General features: G+C 44.6%; 1 protein-coding gene across 1 annotated transcript; it reads right to left on the reverse strand.

Annotated features, from left to right (window-relative positions):
• Positions 1–244: 244 nt before the first annotated feature.
• LOC121833581 lies at positions 245–1790 on the reverse strand. Its single transcript, XM_042286993.1, has 2 exons — positions 924–1790; positions 245–820 (listed from the first exon to the last, which is right to left on the reverse strand). The coding sequence occupies exons 1-2, from the start codon at positions 1788–1790 to the stop codon at positions 245–247; spliced, it is 1443 nt and encodes a 480-aa protein (XP_042142927.1).
• Between the last annotated feature and the right edge of the window lie 15467 nt (positions 1791–17257).

The following is a 17257-nucleotide window of genomic DNA, read 5'->3' on the forward strand; positions in this document are numbered from 1 at the left end:
ACAGCAACGAGAAGAACGTCCTTTTGGGTCCTCAAGTTCGACTCGCCAATTCACTTCACAGCCCCACAGCGCCCTGCGGCACGGGTGAGGGGAACATTCACGTCTAACCGAGGCGGCATGGCATGATCACTCAGTCGACTCCCAACATAAATTGTTGAGCCCACAGTACGCATCAGTATTTCCGTTACTGGTTCCCCTCCCATGCTGGGCTGTTACATTGTAGCGCTGAAGGGCCGAGGCCTACCTAGCCAACCCCACAAGTCAGTGCTTCGCTGTCTTCATCTCTTCCGACGTTCTGTTCTTCAACTTCACATGGATAGGCCGCTGTACCTCCCTGTTGCACTTGGACCTTACCGCTCCTAGCTTTCAACAGTTCCCAATCTTCGCAAGCAAGCAAACAGTTCACCCCTTCCGCCAGCTGATTGGTGAGCGCGCACACTAAGTCGGCTTTAGTTGGATTTTCTACCGCACCTGGACAGCTCAACCTTATTGGAAGTGTTGCAAGATTGGCATCAATGGCGTGGCCAAAAGCGGACACTAGCTTCACTGTGCCCGACGGTTCCCTCAAAGCTTGAGGTAGCAGGCTCTCCCGTACTACCGTCATTTCGGTACCCGTGTCGAGCACTGCTTCGGTGTGTACGTCACCGCACTCCAGTTGAACCAATTGTAGCTTCGAGCGGCCCGTCTCCGAAATCGACCGCCTCACCTCAACCCGAGCGGTTAACACTCTGTCTGTCTGCCCTTTCGGTTGAGGAACATTTGCCAGGCCCTGAGGCACCTCACTACCCGAAGCGCGAGGGCAGTGCTTGGCAATGTGTCCCTGCTCATGACATACATGACACCTTACAGCTGCTCGACCCGAGTTCACGGGACCTTTGAACCCTGGCGGGACCTTTGAACCCTGGCGCAAGACACCGCCGGGCAGTCCCTGACTGTTCTGTTGGAACGTACACCTGTTTTGTGGCGCTCCCTTTCCCTTTTGCCTGCTCATAAGTCTGTAACACCCTCGCCACCTCGACCGGTTTTAACCAAGTTTCTCCCTCGCGAAGGCGAACATACTCCAGACCATCGGTACTCAGGCTCGCCTTAATCCGATCAGCAACCATGAGCTCCGTTACTGTCTCCTGCGTGTCCGCACCTCTCACCTGAAGGTAATACGTGAAGTAGGTTCGGACACGGGAGGCGAACCGAGCCCATGTTTTATCTTTTCTTTTGGCTGCACTGTCGAACCTGTCTAGGTACTCAGCTGGCGTGAGTTTCAGTTCGCTCAGCACCGCCCGTTTTACCGACTCGTAATCTAAACAATCGTCTTGCCCTAGACTGCGCAGCAGGTAGCGGACACGCTCCGTTAGCACCGGCATAATCAAATGTACTCGACCACTATCCGGCACCTGGTACGTGGTAAACAATTTTTCCACCTCATCAAACCATAGAGGAACGTCCGCGTCACATGGCAGGCTGTACCCTTTCAAAACTTTTGCGCATTGCGCAACCGGGTCTAAGCCTGCGTGCCGTTGGTCGTCTGTTTCCGACCCAGAGGACGAAGGTCGACCACTTTCCTTTCCTAGCTGTGCCATGCGCAACGCGATCCGCTCTTCGGACTCAATCTGAAGTTGCGCTTTCCGCAACTCAAATTCTAGTTCGAGCCTTCGAATTCTGACCGCCTCCGATTCCTTTTCTGTCGCACCCTGTGGCGCCTCCTGCCCCTGACCAGAGGCTCCTGTCCCCTGCGAGTTCTCTCCATTTAACCCGTTCTCCATGTCGGCCAGCATCTGACGCGTCAAAACCATCCCAGGCAGCACACCAATGTCGGTCCGACATTGGCCTAACATTGGCAAAGACTGGCCGCAATATTGGACAATATTGGAAGCGCTACCCTTTCCAACGTTGGCCCAGTGATCGGCGCCAATGTTGGGCCACTGTTCAGCCATCGTTCCAGCCAATGTCGGCCCAATCATTAATGCCAATGTTGGGCCATTGCTAAACCATGGTTCCAGCCAAGGTGCTCCCACATTGGCGAAAACCGGCGTAATATTGGACAACACTGGAAGCGCGACCCGATCCACTGTTGGCCGTTATGCTGATTTTTGGCCATCGTTGCACTCGCCCAGCTCTTTGCAAGTGCATTCACCAAGTTGTTTGCAAAAAGGAAGGTAAACAGACACAAGGGATTGTTTTAAAATCTTCAAAAAGTTTATTACACACAGCTTATTCTGTAGACAGGCACAAAATCAGCAATTTGTAATATGTGAAGAGGTACTATTCAACTGTGATACAACTAAGAAGATTGCAAAGCAAACACAAACCGGGGTAATTCTTGGGTAGTGTCCAGTCTCCCGGCAGCTGGAAGAATTTTTTCCCCAAAATTCTACCGCTATTCGCCCTTCATTGGCGGTGCAATCAGTTCATCGAACGACATTTCATAGACAGATCGTTTCATCAACACGCGATGTTTTATAAAAAAAACTCAAAATACGTCTTTTTCCCTCTTTTCTTTTTTTTTTTTTGCAATGAACCGCTTCAGACTTGGCATGAAGCGGCGTGAAAGGGTGGGCTGGTTCGGTGAGCACGCGCCTCAGGAATACACTTGCGTTGAAATGCCCCTACAGCGTGCAATTCGCGTAACGCATGTCAAGGAAACGTTGCGCCTCAGGAATACACGCACGACGAAATGCCCTTACAGCGCGCAATTCGCGTAACGCGTGTCGATGAAACAAAAATGTCGACGAAAAGGTGGCCACGAAACGTGTTTTCGCGAAACGCACGGAGAATAAAAAAGTCAGCATTCTACCTGCAGTTGTGACATTATTTCAGACAGATAATGGCAGGCGACTGTCGGTAAGATTGCGGGAAACTTATTCTCCCGGCTGCCAGGAGATAGGCCCTGCCCAATTCTAGAGGTTATCCGGAAGATTACCCATACAAGAGCGGACAATGATCACCAAGTAGGTTGCAGCGCACTTACTTTGAAAATACCGGACTTGAAAGATGTAATCCGACATATATGTAAACACGGGCACTGCAAAAAAACCACTCAAACACAAAAACCAGAAAGAAGTGATCCGTGAAGATTCAACACGATGTAGCACACGCTGCCATTTGCCGAACCGAACACTAAACGATTCACAAGAATGTCTTGGGCTTCTATGAAGAAATCGACACGGGTGGGACTTTTCGAACGAGATACCATTTACCACAGAAGCGAAATCCACAGCGGGCCCGCACTCCGCAGGCCGCATCACACGCGAAACTAGGTCCGGTCTTCGCGACGCAGGCATTCCGAGTTTTTCAACGGCTAATGCGTCATCCGTCAAACCACGTGATCACGCTTCTGCCGTTACCCGCGCACAGAGAGCGAACTCAAGCGATAAAACGTGTACGGTTCATTGGTCCGGCGAGTACGGACCGTCTACCGTGCCTTCAGCTTAGGGAGAGAGAAAAAAAGAGAAGGAGGACAAAGCAAGCAGGCCAGAACGGGGGTGGGGTGCGCTTACAAAAGGCTAATCTTCAGGGGCATCTCAACAATGAACGCAGCGAGAGAATTTGTCACTTCTACCCAAGGTTGATAGTGCAGTAGATGTTATGCGTGACCTTGGGCTTTAGGCAGGTTCCGTGCTCTGCCTTATCACCAGCTTCGAGACCGTAGTCAAGTGACCCTAACCGGAGACACGATTGGCCTTAAACACGCATAGCGTCTACCCTGCTGTCAATACCGATTTAACAGGACAGCTCTTTGAAGGTCAGCTTTTGAACTTCTAAAGAAGCTCTCCAGCCCAAAAGTGGTTCTAAACGGGGCAAGTTTGAAGACAGTATGTTTTACGTCGTATAACGTAAATATAATAATATATAAATATATAATATAATGTAATGAAGAACTAAGCGCGACTATTTTTTTGCGCTCGATGTACACAAATATATCTATAAGTATATAAATATATTTTTTATCAATAAATTTAAAACTGTTTGTACGCTGTTAGGTTCGCGTTTTTAAACTTCAAATTGTTTTACGAAAGAGTTACACATAAAAGACACCCCGAACAGCACATCGTCCGAATTTCAACACACGATGAATCGCCGACGCTCGCAGACGGAAGGTTGCGATGCTGCGCGAACGGTTTCTGAAAGATGCTGGGTAGGGTACTCCGAGCGCAACGGCTTCGCGACCGTTCGAAGGGCAAATTATTCGCGACAACAAAGTAGGGTCTAGCAGCTTCAGTAAGCTAACGGGGCTCGAGAGTCCCACGCTCACATTTCCGCAGAGCGAGCGCGGCCGGCCAGATCGAGGCGGAGTGTGCTCTCGCGTCGCGATTGCTACGTCGTTGCTCTGCCTACCCTGATGACATGTGCACTGGCAGTCGAAGCAACCCTCTCGAGACTTCACTTGAGTTTAATATATGACTTTATATCGCGATATACTCTCGTAAAACTGAGAGTCACTTCGGTTGCGGCGTAAGCGGCGGCTTTATGTTTGTTGACACCTGCGTCGACAATGACTAAATATGCACCGAATCATTAGATATAAAAAATAGAGCACGCAGAAAGAAATACAAACATGACAGGGGCACGGACAAAGAGAAGACGTTAACGGTACGTATATATAAAAAATATATTGGAAAAGACAAAAATACTTAAATCTAAAAAAACGGAGTTAAGTTGTCAACGCCGAGGTAAGGTAATGCGAATGGAGAGCAGCCGGCAAAAAAACTGCAATAGTCCTATAGGCAGCTAAGGACGTATTTGTGATCGCGGTTATAAAGCGCCGGCGACATACGCCCCATGAAGTTGGCTAAATAAAATTCTCGCCCGAGCGAGCTCATGAATGACTCTTTTCCAATTTCCTATTTCTGCAATGCAAAAAAGAGGTTCGCGGGTCTATAGCCTAGGCGACGTAAATATCGATAAGCCATTGGTTATGGCAGTACCAATATTGACATGCCTATACCAAGACATCACCAATATTAGAAAACTCTTGGCTTTGACAGTTTAATATTAACCAGCTTAAGCCAACGTATATTCAATATCGGAAAACACATTGGCTCTGAAAGTCCAATATTGTACAGGTTATGCCGGCGTATATCCAATATAGGAAAGCTATTGGCTTTGACAGTCCAATATTGGACAGCTAATGCTGGCATGTATCCAATATTGGAAAGCCATTGGCTCTGACAGTCCAATATTGTACAGTTTATGCCAGCATATATCCAATATCGGGAACCTATCGGCTTTGACAGTCCAATATTGGATAACTTATGCCGGCATATATCCAATATTGGAAAACAATTGACTTTGACAGTCCAATATTGGACAGGTTATGCCAGTATATATCCAATATTGGAAAGCCATTGGCTTTGGCAGTCCAATATTGGATAACTTATGCCAGCATATATCCAATATTGGAAAACCATTGGCTTTGACAGTCCAATATTGGACAGGTTATGCCAGCATTTATCCAATATTGGCAAGCCATTGGCTTTCACAGTCCAATATTGGACAGCTTATTCCAGTGCATCACCAATATTGGAATAACATTGGCTATGATAGTCCATTATTGGCCCAGGTAATTCCAATATTGGTAAACACATGGCTCAGTTGGGCCATTGTTGGGCCATTCTTTGTCCCATCAATTCCAATGTTGGCCCAATATCGCGTGCTGCCTGGGATAAGTCCCGCCAACTACCAGCCATGCCAACCTCGACCCGACGCAAGAAATCCCACTCACCCGGCGCAAACGTTGCTGCAGTTTGACGCCCAGAGCCCGGATATTGCGTCCTCAGTAGTCGTCCTTGGCCTCGGCGTCGGAACTCCTGACCCTCGAGGTCCCTGGTTTCAGCCACCGGTCGTTCAGCGTTGCTGTCCGATGACCCAGGTGGTTTTCTCTCCGTCGATGTGCCGCATGCGCCGCTTTCCACCGGCCAGTCCGCTTCGGCAGTACCGCTCCCTGACGCTCAGCGCTGCTTGTCGGCGGATTCCGTCGGTCGCTCCGTTCAAGCACCTGGCCAGCCAGGAAGCTTCAGCTGGACCACCTCTGTCGCCTTCTTGATCCTCTGATCGTCACCGAGGCTCGCTCATCGCTGTCGAGCTGCGCCAGTAAAGGTTCGTCCCTTGGTTGAATAGATGATGACTGCCCGGCGGTGTCTTGCGGGGCCAATCGTTTGATGAGCCTTGTTCGGTGGGTGATCAGAAGAGTGCGACAGATGCGGGAGGACTTCGTCTAAACTGTTTATTTAGACGTGACGAGCTATTGTACACAGTATATACAAAGCAAAGGGCATTCGCCGTCCTCCAAATTAGTCCAAGTCCAAGCCAGAAAGGGTTCTCTCTCCCCTGTCACGGACTTTTGAAGACGCTGACCCCCTCACTCTCGGGCGAGGATCAACCAATCATTTCAAAGCTCTGCTGGAGCCACGTGATATCCACCGTCCAATAGTTGGCAAGGGCGTCGATACACATTCGTTAACTTGCCAACGGACTACAGCCGACAGCTCCGTAACTTCGTCCGTGCATCCCGTTGCAGACACATCGGCGCCTCTCCGGAACCCCCAGGTTGAAACCCAAGAAGCCCCGTAGAATGCGCAAGCCTCCAGATTCAAAATAAAAAACAACATGTCTTCCCGAGGGGTCATCCCGATGGGGGAGACACAGGAAGACGCTCTCCAGGGGGCCGCGTCGGCAGAAAGGCCCACGCGGTCCCCCGTTAGAAAAGCAAAACTACACAAAACGACCGGGGAGGGAGCATCATACACGCCGCCGGACAAGACGACCGTCGCCCGGCCGATCGAGAAACCAGCCGTCTTTTCCAGAACCCTTACAACTTGTAAAAGCATTTCACGAAATGTTTACGCCAATCCTTTATGATATTTTCAACAACTCCTTAAGAGCAGGAGTGTTCCCTGATATGTGGAGGAAGTCAGTCGTAGTCCCAGTCTACAAGTCTGGAAGTCGTACCACTGCATCAAACTACAGGCCAGTGTCTCTGCTGTGTACATTTTCGAAGCTTTTCGAAATGGTGGTCCACAAAGCATTGTCCTTTCGTTTAAAAAATGTATTAAGTTCCAACCAACACGGATTTGTAGCAGGACGCTCGACAACAACAAATTTGATTTCATTTATGTCCATTGCATCCAAAGTTGTGTGCCAAAGAGGCCAGCTCGACGTGGTCTACTTTGATCTGAGTAAGGCGTTTGATGTGGTTGACCATGACATTCTTTTATCAAAACTTTGTGGTATTGGTGTCTGTGGAAAGCTACACAACTGGTTTCAGAATTATTTGTCTAATAGAACATGTGTTGCTCGTGCGAACGGCGCGTATTCTTTTACGTACACGGCCACGTCTGGGGTACCTCAGGGATCAGTTCTGGGCCCGCTTCTTTTTTCTATTTTTGTGAACGATGTGTGTAAGCAGATTGTAAATTCGTCTTTTTTGCAGTATGCTGATGATATTAAGATATTTAGGGAGATTAGAACTATCTCAGATTGCAAGTTTCTACAAGAGGACATAAACTCATTTAGCAAATGGTGTTCACTGAACGGTCTCCTACTAAACAGCTCGAAAACCAAGGTCATGTCCTATAGTCGCAAAACGCAAACGACGTGTTTCCCTTACAGTGTTCGCTCAGACGTATTGTGCCGTTCTAGTGAAGTGCGGGACTTGGGGGTGCTTTTTGACTCCTCCTTGAGATTTGATAGCCATGTGGCTCGTATAAGTACCTGCGCCTTGCGCGCGCTCGGTATCGTTTGTCGAACGACTAGAGTATTTAAAAACCCCACAACGTTTGTAACCCTGTACCGCTCTTTGACAAGGTCTCGACTCGAATATGCATCTCCTGTATGGAATGGCAGTTGTAAAACTACCCTCCTAAGGCTGGAGCGAGTGCAAAACAAATTTTTATCTATTTATCGATATCAATATCTGCGAGATGAAACATCTCTATCAAAGGGTAACAATGTATTGGACGTCCTACAAATCAACAGCTTATATCACCGTCGAGAAAAGGCAGATCTGGTTTTCCTTTTCAAAGTCCTTCATGGTATGGCCGACTGTTCAGAACTGCTCTCACAGTTATCTTTGCGAGTTCCTCGGACAGCGACCCGTTTGACAACGTCTTTTTACTCTCCTCGAACGTTAAATATCTTGGACCCGATGTTTCGTATGTGTCGGGCATATAATGGCATTGGAAGTGATCTTGATATTTTTTGTGTGACTGAATTTGTCAGATCTCTCAGATTCTTGTATGGGTCTCTCTGAACCTGTCGGTGATTGTGATGTTATTATATATTATTTTAAGAAGGTATATTCGTTGTTGTGGTAGTCTTCCTACTCTGCGTTCGGACCCTGTGTTCCGTTCTTTCCTTGTTGTGTATATCGTATCTTTGTGTCAGCGTGCGTTATGTGTATCATATCTTTTACTCAATGTTTTGAGTTTTTTATGTTTTTTTCCTACTTTTTTGTAGTGTGTAAGTTTCGGTGTGCCAGCACCAAGACCGCATGGTCGTTCCTGGACACCTAATAAAAATTGTTCTCGATTCTTGATTCTTGATTCTTGATTCTTGATTATTATTATTATTATTATTATTATTATTATTAATTATAATAATAATAAATTTATTTACGCAGGATGTATTCAGGACGGCACTAGGCAGGTTCGTCGAAGCCAGCAGGGGCTTGTAGGACTGAACCTAAGTAGCAGTGGTAAATAAGAGAGTTTCGGAAAATAATAAAATAAAGCAGAAAAACACCACATGGTTTCTTCAGTTGTGGAAACTACTCAAAAATGTCAGTCAGAAAGTTATTGTCAGAGTCAAGGAACAAAATATAAAATACAAATAGAAGCTATGTTTCTAGTAGAAGGGAAAAAAAGAGGTATGGCTAAGTTCCAGTCGTATCGTATAAGAACTTGATGATAGAAGGAGTCATACACATGCACACACACGCAGATACGCGCACTTACGAATACACAGACATTACTGCATTACACTACCAAAAAAATGTTGACTCGACAAAAGATTCGTGTGAGGAAGCAACACCAATTATGACGAAACCAAAAATGAGATATTATAAGGCCTCTTCATCGATGGAAAGTGTCCTGAGTGCCTTTTTGAGTTTCTTTTTGGAAGTAACCTCTGAAAGGCTTGGGGGCAATAGGTTAAAAATCCGAGGGACGTAGTACGAACTCATATTTTTGCCGTAGCGGGTATAACATATCAGAGTGAGGAATCTTGAAGCTTTCGGCAAGTTTCGTGAGATGGGGCGTGGAGACTTAAAATCGTCTTTCCAGTTGTAATTGAGCACAACTGTTTCCAGAAATAGAGACTTAAAAGTTGGCATTGATAGCGTTTGAAACAGGCCTAAATCCGAAAAATCACGCTTGTACCCCACGCTTCTCAGTATTCCCCTCACGACACTGTTGATTTTCTTTTGCCATAGTTTGGAGCATTTACCAAAAATAGTTATGCCATACCGCAAATTGGAGTAGGCTAATGAGTAAGCTACGCGCTTGCGTAGAATGAAAGGCATGAATGCTTTGGTATTATAAAGCAGACAGAAAATCTTCGTAACTAAGCACATAATTTCGTGAGATGCGAGTTCCATGAAAGATCGATATCAAAATGTATTCCGAGATATTTAACAGTGTCGGAATATAGAACTTCAATACAATAACATGGGGAACAGTGGAACGAATGGAGATAAAGGGGAATATTTAAAGAAACAACTTTTAAAGGATTATTTTATTTTTCATTTTTCATTTCATTTCATTTATTTAGATACCTTGAAAGCAATAATAAGAATATTAAATGATATTTATAAAACAAATATTTATAATAATAATAATAATAATAATAATAATAATAATAATTTTATTTCGCATATCTTCAATACAGAATAAAATAAAGAATAAATAAACAAATAATAAGAATAATAATAATATTAATAATACATACATACATACATACGTAGATTTTGGTTGACTCATTGGGACTATTAAGGACGAATATATTCACGGGCACATGAAAGCCAGCAAAGGGCTTGTGGGATGACACCCTAAGAAAATGAAAAGAGTTCGCATAAATGCTAAGGTAAAGACAGATCTCTCCTTACCATCCTCCCCTCCCCTCCATTTCCGATTGTAGCACAGAGTACTAACTAACTACGAGAAAACGTACAGCATACGAAAGAAATATACAAATGGAAGCAACAATGCACAAAAATAAACACTTACAAACGCGTGTCCAAAAATAAATTGTAACAGAGAGCACTGAAATCGAAAATAAAAAAAAAGAAAAGAAGAGGCAGGATTCAGAATCTGTGGTAACTATAGCAACTAGCACAGCCGATAGTCATAAACCCAGACGAAACAGCCACTAAATACTATCAAGGTTAAGGACCTTAATTCCTTTCTTTAGAGTCTTTGGTGATGCGATGTAAATATAGCCCGGGAGGGTGTTGAAGACACGTGGAACAAAACATTTGCGCGTGAATTTACCGTACCGGGTACAACAACGTGGTACTACAAAACGAGAAGAGCTGCGTAATGTGCGGGACGAATGTAGCGGTGTCTTGTAATCACTGCTCCGAAAATTGCAAAGGAGGACGGACGCAATAAAAAAGTGTGTGGAAATCCGGCAGCTTAGTGCTTTCAACGATGTCGGCAGTGGCAGAAAGAGGCGTATTGAAGAGGATGTTGGTCAGTATGCCTCTTAATAAGGTGTTAACATTTCATTGCCAGCGGTATGAACAGATACCAAACACGGTAATGCCGTACTGAAGCACACTTTAGGCCAAGCGCGTGGACTATAAAAAACCGAACATTGACGGGCATAAACACCTGTGTGTTCTATAGAGCACGCAGGGTACAGTTCGGAATTTACCTCATAAGTAGGACATAAGAGTGTTCCAGGACATCTCGAAATCAAAATGAACAACCAAATATTTCACGTAATTAACAGACTCGATCGGGTAACCGTTATCTGTGTGGCAGCTTGAGGAGTGGAGAAGAAACCTGTGAGTAGCGTGGTGTCTTTTAAAGGGATTTCTGACACAAACAAGCTTTATTTTCAAGTTGTTCATGTCATGAAGGTCATCCACAAACCAGTTCATTAGATGGGTGGAATGCAGAATACTACTACTACTCATAATATTAATAAAATAACATTAATAAAAATAACAATCTCTATTTTATTGTGCTCAAAAACAACCCGGAGGTCTTCGCTTTGGTGCACAAAGAACGAGTAAAGGCCAAATTCACACCAAACATACAAAACACACATTAGAGATAGGTAGCAATCTCTTGTAAATGCTTGCGGTAAACATAAAAGTCACTGAATATTTCAATACCCGAATTTTCAAAGCGATTGAACAGTGATTGCATGCGTGACAAGAGTAAAGATCTGCATATATGCTATTGACCTAAAAATTAGTGACGCCTAGTCAGACTGGAGGAGACATTGATATTAATATTGGACAAAAGCGAATCATTCCCTATGATTTACTTTACTATATTGTGGAAAAATAATCAAGTCACGTTCTGCTCTTCAGTAAGACAATGGTCTCAACGAGAACTTATCTAGAAGAAAGTAATAATCAAAATAAAAGTGGCGCTGAAGATAATGGTCGTAAACGATGCGTATTAAGCGTTTTTGCGCACTTCCGATTTTTGTTGATTGCGTTTCTGACAAAAAATTTTAAGCTGTAGAAACGAATTCAAGCTTTGACCTAACAAGAGAGCAGAATGAACGAAGAATGCAGGCAGGGTTATTAAACTACTTAATAATGCGAGATATCAGTCCCAACATCTTTGTCGCGCTGCCAGCACTAGACGACACATGCGAAATAAACGTCAGTTGATTATCTATGCTCAAGCCAAGGTCTGTTACAAAAGAGATGCGCTTTATTAAAGTCGATTTTTAAACATATTCGTTATGTAATACATTACGAGGTCTGCACAGGGACAAGACATTTGTTTAGAGGCGGTTGACTGACAAGTTATTCACTTTACACCACTCAATTATGCGCGACACATCAATTTGAAAAGTTTCGCAGTCTACAGGAGTATGAACATAGATAAACAGCTTAATGTTATCTGCAAAGAGCAACAACTCGGCATTTTCAACGTACGACACTCAATCATTTACGAAAATAAGGAAGAGAAGTGGGCCGAGAATAAAACCTTGGAGAACACCGGGAATAGAAAAAAATGTTATTGACTATTATCCATTCGAACAGGGTTGGGACGACATGATAGGCAACTTCGAAACCATTTGCACAGCTCTGCAGAACAACCATATGAAGATTATTTTATGTAATAAAACTCATGGTTCACTTTATCAAACGTATTTGACACATAGAAATATATACAATCAATTTGACCTTTGTTCACAACAGGTGCGCACAAGTTTAGAAAAAGCGCACGCATTACTTTCAACTGGCCGTTTCGTCAGGAATCCGTGCTGTCAAGATACAAATTTTTGGTAGCAGTAAGAGTAAATTCGGTTATGCATAAAGCGTTCAAACGCCTTAGAAAATTCAGGCAATAATGATATGGGGTGACAGCCATTAGTAACAGAAGCGCCATTACTTTTGAAAAGAGCTACAATCACCGCGTTCTTCTAAAGCAATGGAAAATCACCGGAACTAAGAGAGAGGACAAAGAAGTGCACCGAAATAGGTGAAATCAATTCGCGACAACACTTAGTAATAAAAGATGGAATGGAGTCCGCCCAAGTAGATAATTTTTGTTTTAGTTTCTTTATGGCTTCAGCGATTTCTTCAATATCTACTTCAATACCAGTCGAAAAGTCATGGCAGTTTATTTTGATATTCGTAGGCGGAACGTTTTGTTGAACTGTGGAGCAGCAGTCACGGAAGTAATCAGAAAACATATCTGCAACCTCTGCAGGGGTGGAAACATCGCTATCGTTAAGTGAGCTGTCGCGTAGGCAAATATTGTGGCTAGAATCGAGGGTGTACTGTTTTTCAATCCTCCGAAAACATTTTGGGGTTCGGTTCAAGCTACGCTCTATTGGGTCAAGGTTTAAGCTCTTATCTCTAGTGTAAAACACTTTAGCTTGAGCACAATAAATGCTAAACTGAATATAGCATAAAGTATTGCCAGTTTGTTTAAACAGTCAGTGAAAGTGTTTTTTTTATGCAAGCACACATTTAAATCTTTAGAAAAACAGTTGAAACAATTGCAAGCCTTGAAAATTCGCTGAGGCACAAAAGGATCAATCGCTTCTTTAACAATAGACACAAACGTCTCTTCAGTTACTATTTCCATGTCAGTTATGTAAGACCCCGCTCCGACCAATGTTTTCGAAGTATCTGTACATGCTCAGATAATCTCCTTGGGCATAGTTGTAGGTACAGTAGCTACGTGATATATTTTTTTTTCGTAGAAGGTCGAACATAACCTCAAATACTGGGTGAAACTCGATCATCTTTTTTCAGTTTACTTCTAGATTAGAAAACACCTTACAAGGGCGAAGCACACTAGCATGGGACCTTCAGCGTCACGTGGTGTGGAGCGGCCCTGATGAAGGTTCGCCGTAAAATAGCCCCGTCATCAACCTAAAACCCATCAAAGCAATATATACACAAAACTCCGACCTCCGTAACCGCATAGCCTACCAGCACCACAACGCTGAAAATAATGGACGCATTCACATTTACACTGACGCCAGTTTTTTGGCGGACCCAGCCGGGCTAGCGTGGCATTGCACCTCTCGACAAGAGCTCACAGGCGCTCATACATGTACTCTACCGCAAGGCACCACCCTGCAGGCTGAACTATTAACAATATGGTGAGGGACCTGCTCGATTTCCACCCTCACTGATCTTCAAAGAGAACAGACGCTGACGCGTACATACCGAATCTACACGGACTCCGTCGCAGCTCTAGAAGAACTGTCAACACCAACGACCGAAGATGCTACCGCTGTTGAAATCCGTAAACGCCGTCGGATGCTTCAAGACTTGGGCTCGGATGTTCAGATCCTCTGGACGCCAGCCCATACTGGGGTCCCAGCAGGAAACGCTGCAGCACATGGAGCCGCCACACAGGCACGTGGGAGCAACCGTAACTACAACCCCACCCTCCTCACAGATCCCCTTCGCAAATCCCTATTTGACCTTGATGACGCCTCGGATTTTTCTTCACTATCTACGCACGCGTATCCGCAAAGATAGTAAGCATCGCCTCCAGAGGGCGACACCCGAAACCTTTTTCTCCCCCACCAATAAATACACGCGCGCACGACAAGTATTTCTTAAAGGGGTCATGAAACGCTTTTCCAACTTTTTCCTGTTCAGCTTTCCTCCTCAACTCATAAATCGCGCATTCCACCAAACAGTTAAAGAAGACGAAAAGGGGAAGCCCCCTCTTGCTCGCACCCTCGTTTGTGTAATCCGGACACATCCATTCTCCCCCTAGAAGATTAGCCCGTCGCTCAAAATTCAGACAAAAGTTGCTTTCCCCACCCCTTTCATTCCGAAGCTGACAATGCTGTTGAAGCTATGTGCTCGTTGGGCCAGCCACACTTGCCACGTGAGCGTGGCAAATGTGGCTGCAGAGAATGAAGTCAGGTGATGAAAGGGAGGCGGCTGATTGGTCCGGCAAGCGCGTAGCTTCCACCACAATGTCAGCTTAGGGGTGAAGGGAATAAGTGAGGTCCGGTTGCGTGTGACGTCAGTTTGGACCCGACGACGCGCTTTTGGGACCGCGGATGTATCACAGTGAAAAGGCAGAGAGGTTGCGAAGGGGAGGAGGTACAAAATAGTCCGCTCTGTTTTCAAATTTTCGCACTGAAAGTCACGCTTTTGACTTTCTACTTTTTTTCTTTTGGTTCACTGAACGATGTGCTATTAGTAAAATCCCAATCTAAAATGATTTATCCCAACTAAAAAATCGTTTCATGGGCCCTTTAAAGGCCGGCCCGCAAGCAGAGAGGAGGAACCCGACCCTCACTTTCCTTCTCGCCACTGTGAAAGGAGGAAATTGCCTCTCGTTTCCTTCTCGCCATTTTCCGATTTTGTTGTTTTTTGTTTTTTTTGCCGGCTGCCTGTTTTTTTCTTTTTTTGACAAGTTTGGGGTGGAGGAAATGAAAGCTTCAAGGATTTGAAAAGATTATCCAGAAGCCAGCCGGCACACCTGCGACAAGGAGCTGAACGAACCGAGTTTTGAGCGAGCTTGGCACTTGCTCTTCCCAACGAGTTGCATTGGATCTTTTTTAGCATTGGTTTGGACGACGATTCTTGCTGCTGTGAGAGCACAAATACCTTGTTCTGCTCAAAGAAGTAGTCATTGAGGTATCATTTTTAATATAAATATCTGATTTGGTATCTTTCGTTCTTTAGGCGGATTCATGGCGACAACGGGAAGTACGAGCGGCGTTTTCTGTATATCAGGGATGGCGCTCCATAGACCAGTGGTTCTGAATCATTATGGTTCGTAAACCGGCAGAGGTGACGGAGGATCCCATCCGTGATGGGTCTAGCACTTTTCGGTGTAGAGCGTTTTGCTGTAGGGCATTTCGGTGCGGACTTTTTGCTGCAAAGACTTTTTGCTGTGGGACTTTTTGGTGCGCGGATATTTCGGTGCACGGACATTTTGATGCATGGACATTCGACGCTATGGTTTGCTCGCCGGTATCTCTTTTCCAACGTACGAAGACACGCTTCACATCGTGTTTGCGCGTTGAGTTGATAGAGATAGTCTCTTCTATAAGGTTTTGGCTTTATTATTGGTCCTGCGTGTAGGAAAGGACCCAAACAGCAAGACGTTTGAAGTCGTTTGTGTATTCCGAACAATTCTGAATATCTTCAAATGCGCCTCCTCCGCGTAATCGCATAGCTCTGATTGTTAATAATAAATTGTGATGACCTCGCACGACAAAAAAAAACAACAAAAAACAATGTAATTATCACTTGTAACTCATTAGGGAATAAAGGAGGCGTGTACGGGTACAAAATATGTGTAATCAAAACAAATATCGATTTGAAGCAAGTAAACAAGCCGAATTTCGTGAATGCTAAATCTATTTTATTTGGTATCAAATGTTTGCTCATTCTCGTACGAAAACAAAAAACAGTGACCACAGATCATACACAGCGTATGATCTGTGGTCAACGCCTCCTTCCATGCCGTAATGATGTCGCCGGACGTAAAGAACTCCGTTACAATCGAGCTTATAAAGGGCGATAGTTTTTTTAACGACTAGATATTTTTCTAGAAAGGACGTCGGAGTTACGCAATTGCGGTTTGTACCTTATCTGTAGTCATCAAAAACACCAAAGCATTCATTTTTAAAGAGATGTAGTGCACGTGAAGTGGTTCACGGCGTCCTAAAAAGCCTAATTTGGACGCGCATCGTGTTACCGCAATCTTTTCGGCCGCCGCACTCCTCGCTCGCCCCCCCCCCCCCCCCCCCCCCCCCCCCCAAAAGTGGCGTTGTCACAGCGATGCGCATGATTTGTCGCTTTGGCTTCATGGTGTTAGGCTGTGCCACGCGGAGATGGAGGCCACATAAAATCAGAACTGTGTTTTCGCACCCAAATTAGGAGGACGCCGTATCAGGACGCCGTACAATAGGGTGCGCGCGTCGCGCGTTACATCTTTTTAAGAATGGACGGTTTGGTGGGTTGCGATTATGGCCGACAACTTTCTAAATACACGATGCAGTTTTCTTTTCTAATTAAAAGGTTAATTAGCAAATTTTAGGCAATCGGTCGGTTTTAGTTGCGTTCGTTCTTGAACCTAACCCTCGCCTGGCCGTATAGCTCACCTACACAAACCGCAATGGCGCTAATTTTCACTGGACGATTTGGTGGCTTTCGATTATGCGCAACAACTTTATAAGTCAACTATCCCGTTTTCTTTTATAATCAAAAAGTTCATTAACAAAATTAGGTAATCAGTCGGTTTTTGTTGCGTATTCTTTCTTGAACCCAATCTTCGCCTGGCCGTATAGCTTACATCCGCAAATCGTTAATTTGCAAGTTTTCTGAAATATCTAGTAGGTGAAAAAAACAAAACAAAAAAAAAAAAAAAAAACAACGTTGTATATAAAACAGAGGGCAGTTCTTTTCTGATATAAATAAAGCGTAGGGGCGCGCGTCTTGCACGCATCTCTCTTTTTTTTTACGGCCTATGAAAACAAATCCAAAACAAATGAAAACAATTCGAAATTGAGTTTATGATGGGGCGGGCGCTTTATCACGAGGTATTTTGTCATGTTTCATAAGCTTTATTACTAGTCAGAAGAA

Source organism: Ixodes scapularis, unplaced genomic scaffold (genome assembly GCF_016920785.2).
Source record: "Ixodes scapularis isolate PalLabHiFi unplaced genomic scaffold, ASM1692078v2 PGA_scaffold8__174_contigs__length_109621045, whole genome shotgun sequence".
NCBI classification, from domain to species: domain Eukaryota; kingdom Metazoa; phylum Arthropoda; class Arachnida; order Ixodida; family Ixodidae; genus Ixodes; species Ixodes scapularis.

Bases quoted from the DNA above. Each gene is read 5' to 3' on its own strand.
- LOC121833581 (XM_042286993.1), bottom strand. From the start codon at position 1,790: ATGGTTTTGACGCGTCAGATGCTGGCCGACATGGAGAACGGGTTAAAT. The intron at 821-923 runs GCCCGGCGGTGT...TGTCATGAGCAG, and splicing joins CAACAGAACAGTCAGGGACT to GGACACATTGCCAAGCACTG.